The sequence below is a fragment of the Orycteropus afer genome, unplaced genomic scaffold (assembly GCF_000298275.1).
Source record: "Orycteropus afer afer isolate SDZICR_OR568_19922 unplaced genomic scaffold, OryAfe1.0 scaffold00048, whole genome shotgun sequence".
In the NCBI taxonomy this organism is placed as follows: domain Eukaryota; kingdom Metazoa; phylum Chordata; class Mammalia; order Tubulidentata; family Orycteropodidae; genus Orycteropus; species Orycteropus afer.
Window position 1 is genome coordinate 13398067 of NW_006921635.1, and position 1790 is coordinate 13399856.

A 1790-nucleotide genomic window follows, 5' to 3' on the forward strand; every position below is an offset into this window, starting at 1 on the left:
AAAAGTGAAGAACTACAGGCCTCCTTGTGTCCACTTTGCTGGGACTTCCTTTTCCTGTTTGTGGAAGATCCAGCCAGACGACCTGCTTTCCCATTACTCCTTGGACAGAAATTCCTTTGGGGTCTGAGTAATTGGGACCTGGGAGACAGGCACAAAGTGCTGGAGCGGCTTACACCGGTGGGCAGACTTAGAAGACTGTATAAACCCTTCCCTCGGGCCCAGACCAAAAGATTTCCAAGATGATCAAGGTACCAGCCACCAAGATGTTGCCAAGCTCCTCCAACGCAGGGGCCCTGCGGCCCTATAATGCCTCAGACCACTCAACACAGGTAAGTCTTTTCTCTCTGCCCAAACCAATCATGTTTTCAAGAACCAGTGAGAGAGGAATTAGCATCCAGACTAACAAGGGAGAGGGGAAGAGAGAAGTGGGGCTGTAATTAAATTGTCAAGATGCATCCCTGTTGCTATCAACGGTTGGTTTCTTGTGTAGAATGGAAACGCCAGGCAGAACAGTGAGCCAGGCCATCCTATTAACCAGTAATTCCAAAATGATGGGATAAATCGGCAGTGACACTATAGAATCAAGAAAAAATTAAGATGAATTGTAGGTTTGCCATTACAGAAATTATTTTCGGAGATCTGTGCTCCGGGATGCGCACATTCTCTTGTTCTGCAGAGGCTGTAGAGGGTCGATGTTTGCGGTGTGAAGCCTGGCTTGCCACTCACCAGCTATGTGACACTGAACGGGTTGCTTAGTATCCCTGAACTTACTTCAGTCTGTGAGGCACTGGTGGTTCAGGCAGAATTCTCACCTTCCATGCAGAAGACCCAGGTTCAATCCCCAGTCAGTGCACTTCATGTGCAGTCACCACCTGTCTGTCAGTGGAGGCTTGAGTGTTGCTCTGATGCTCAACAAATTCTAGCGGGGCTTCCAGACTAAGACAGACTAGAAAGAAAGGTGTAGCAAACTTCTTCTGAGAATCAGTCAGTGAAAACCTCACGGTTCACAGCAGTCTGATTATGTCGGGCACGGGGCAGCCACAGGTTGAGGGCTGACTCTAAGGTAGCTAACCACCACCACAATGAAGTAAGAAGAGTAACGTGAACTGGGCAGCAATCGTACGAGGACTAAATGACACTGCGATATGGGAATGATTTACTCTGTTGTCTGAGACATATCAAAACTGAATAGTCTGCATATGAGACTCTGGTTGATTTGAAAGACAGAGATTAGTATGTGTTTGAAATTCACACTGATTAGTATGTATTTAATGATTGGAGTAAGCCACAGGTATACCCATGTCTTTGTGATTGTACAGTCGAACCCTGACGTCACCACACACTAGTAGGGGGTCAGTGGGAGAAAGGATCAAAGGCAATGTGGGCCCGCTCTCGTCAACCCACTCTGATGTGCCCAGTGCTCACAGCCAGGTCCCAGGCAGGCGGGCTTGGGGGAAATCAGCCTAGAGGGAAAGTTTAAGGCTTGAAGGCGCTTTAAGTGGTCCGAAGTGCTGCCCTGCCTGTCTTTCCTGACAATTAGCGCATCGTTATGCACCCTCACTCCTGGACCCTTTGGGTGAGATCACTTTGCAAGCTGTGACCTTCATGCATCTCTTTCATCTAAACCTGCTACACCAAAGTGAGCTTGATCCGAGAAGCCCCCTCTGGGAATGAACTTCGCGCAGAGCAGAGATGCGCAAAGAGAATGAGGGGAAGGATGAGGAGTAAGGTGGGCATTTCAGGCGCAGACGTCCGTCCGTGTGAGAGCATGGGCAGCGGACTCAGACAGC

The 1790-nt window shown here is 49.0% G+C and overlaps 1 protein-coding gene across 1 annotated transcript in view; it reads left to right on the forward strand.

Moving 5' to 3' along the window:
• The first annotated feature begins 239 nt into the window (after nucleotides 1–239).
• Nucleotides 240–1790, forward strand: part of CCDC60 (coiled-coil domain containing 60) — a 231516-nt gene continuing 229965 nt past the window's right edge. The window contains exon 1 of the mRNA XM_007938286.1: nucleotides 240–329. Within this exon, the coding sequence (XP_007936477.1) occupies nucleotides 240–329 (90 nt within the window). The remainder of the gene's footprint in view (nucleotides 330–1790) is intronic.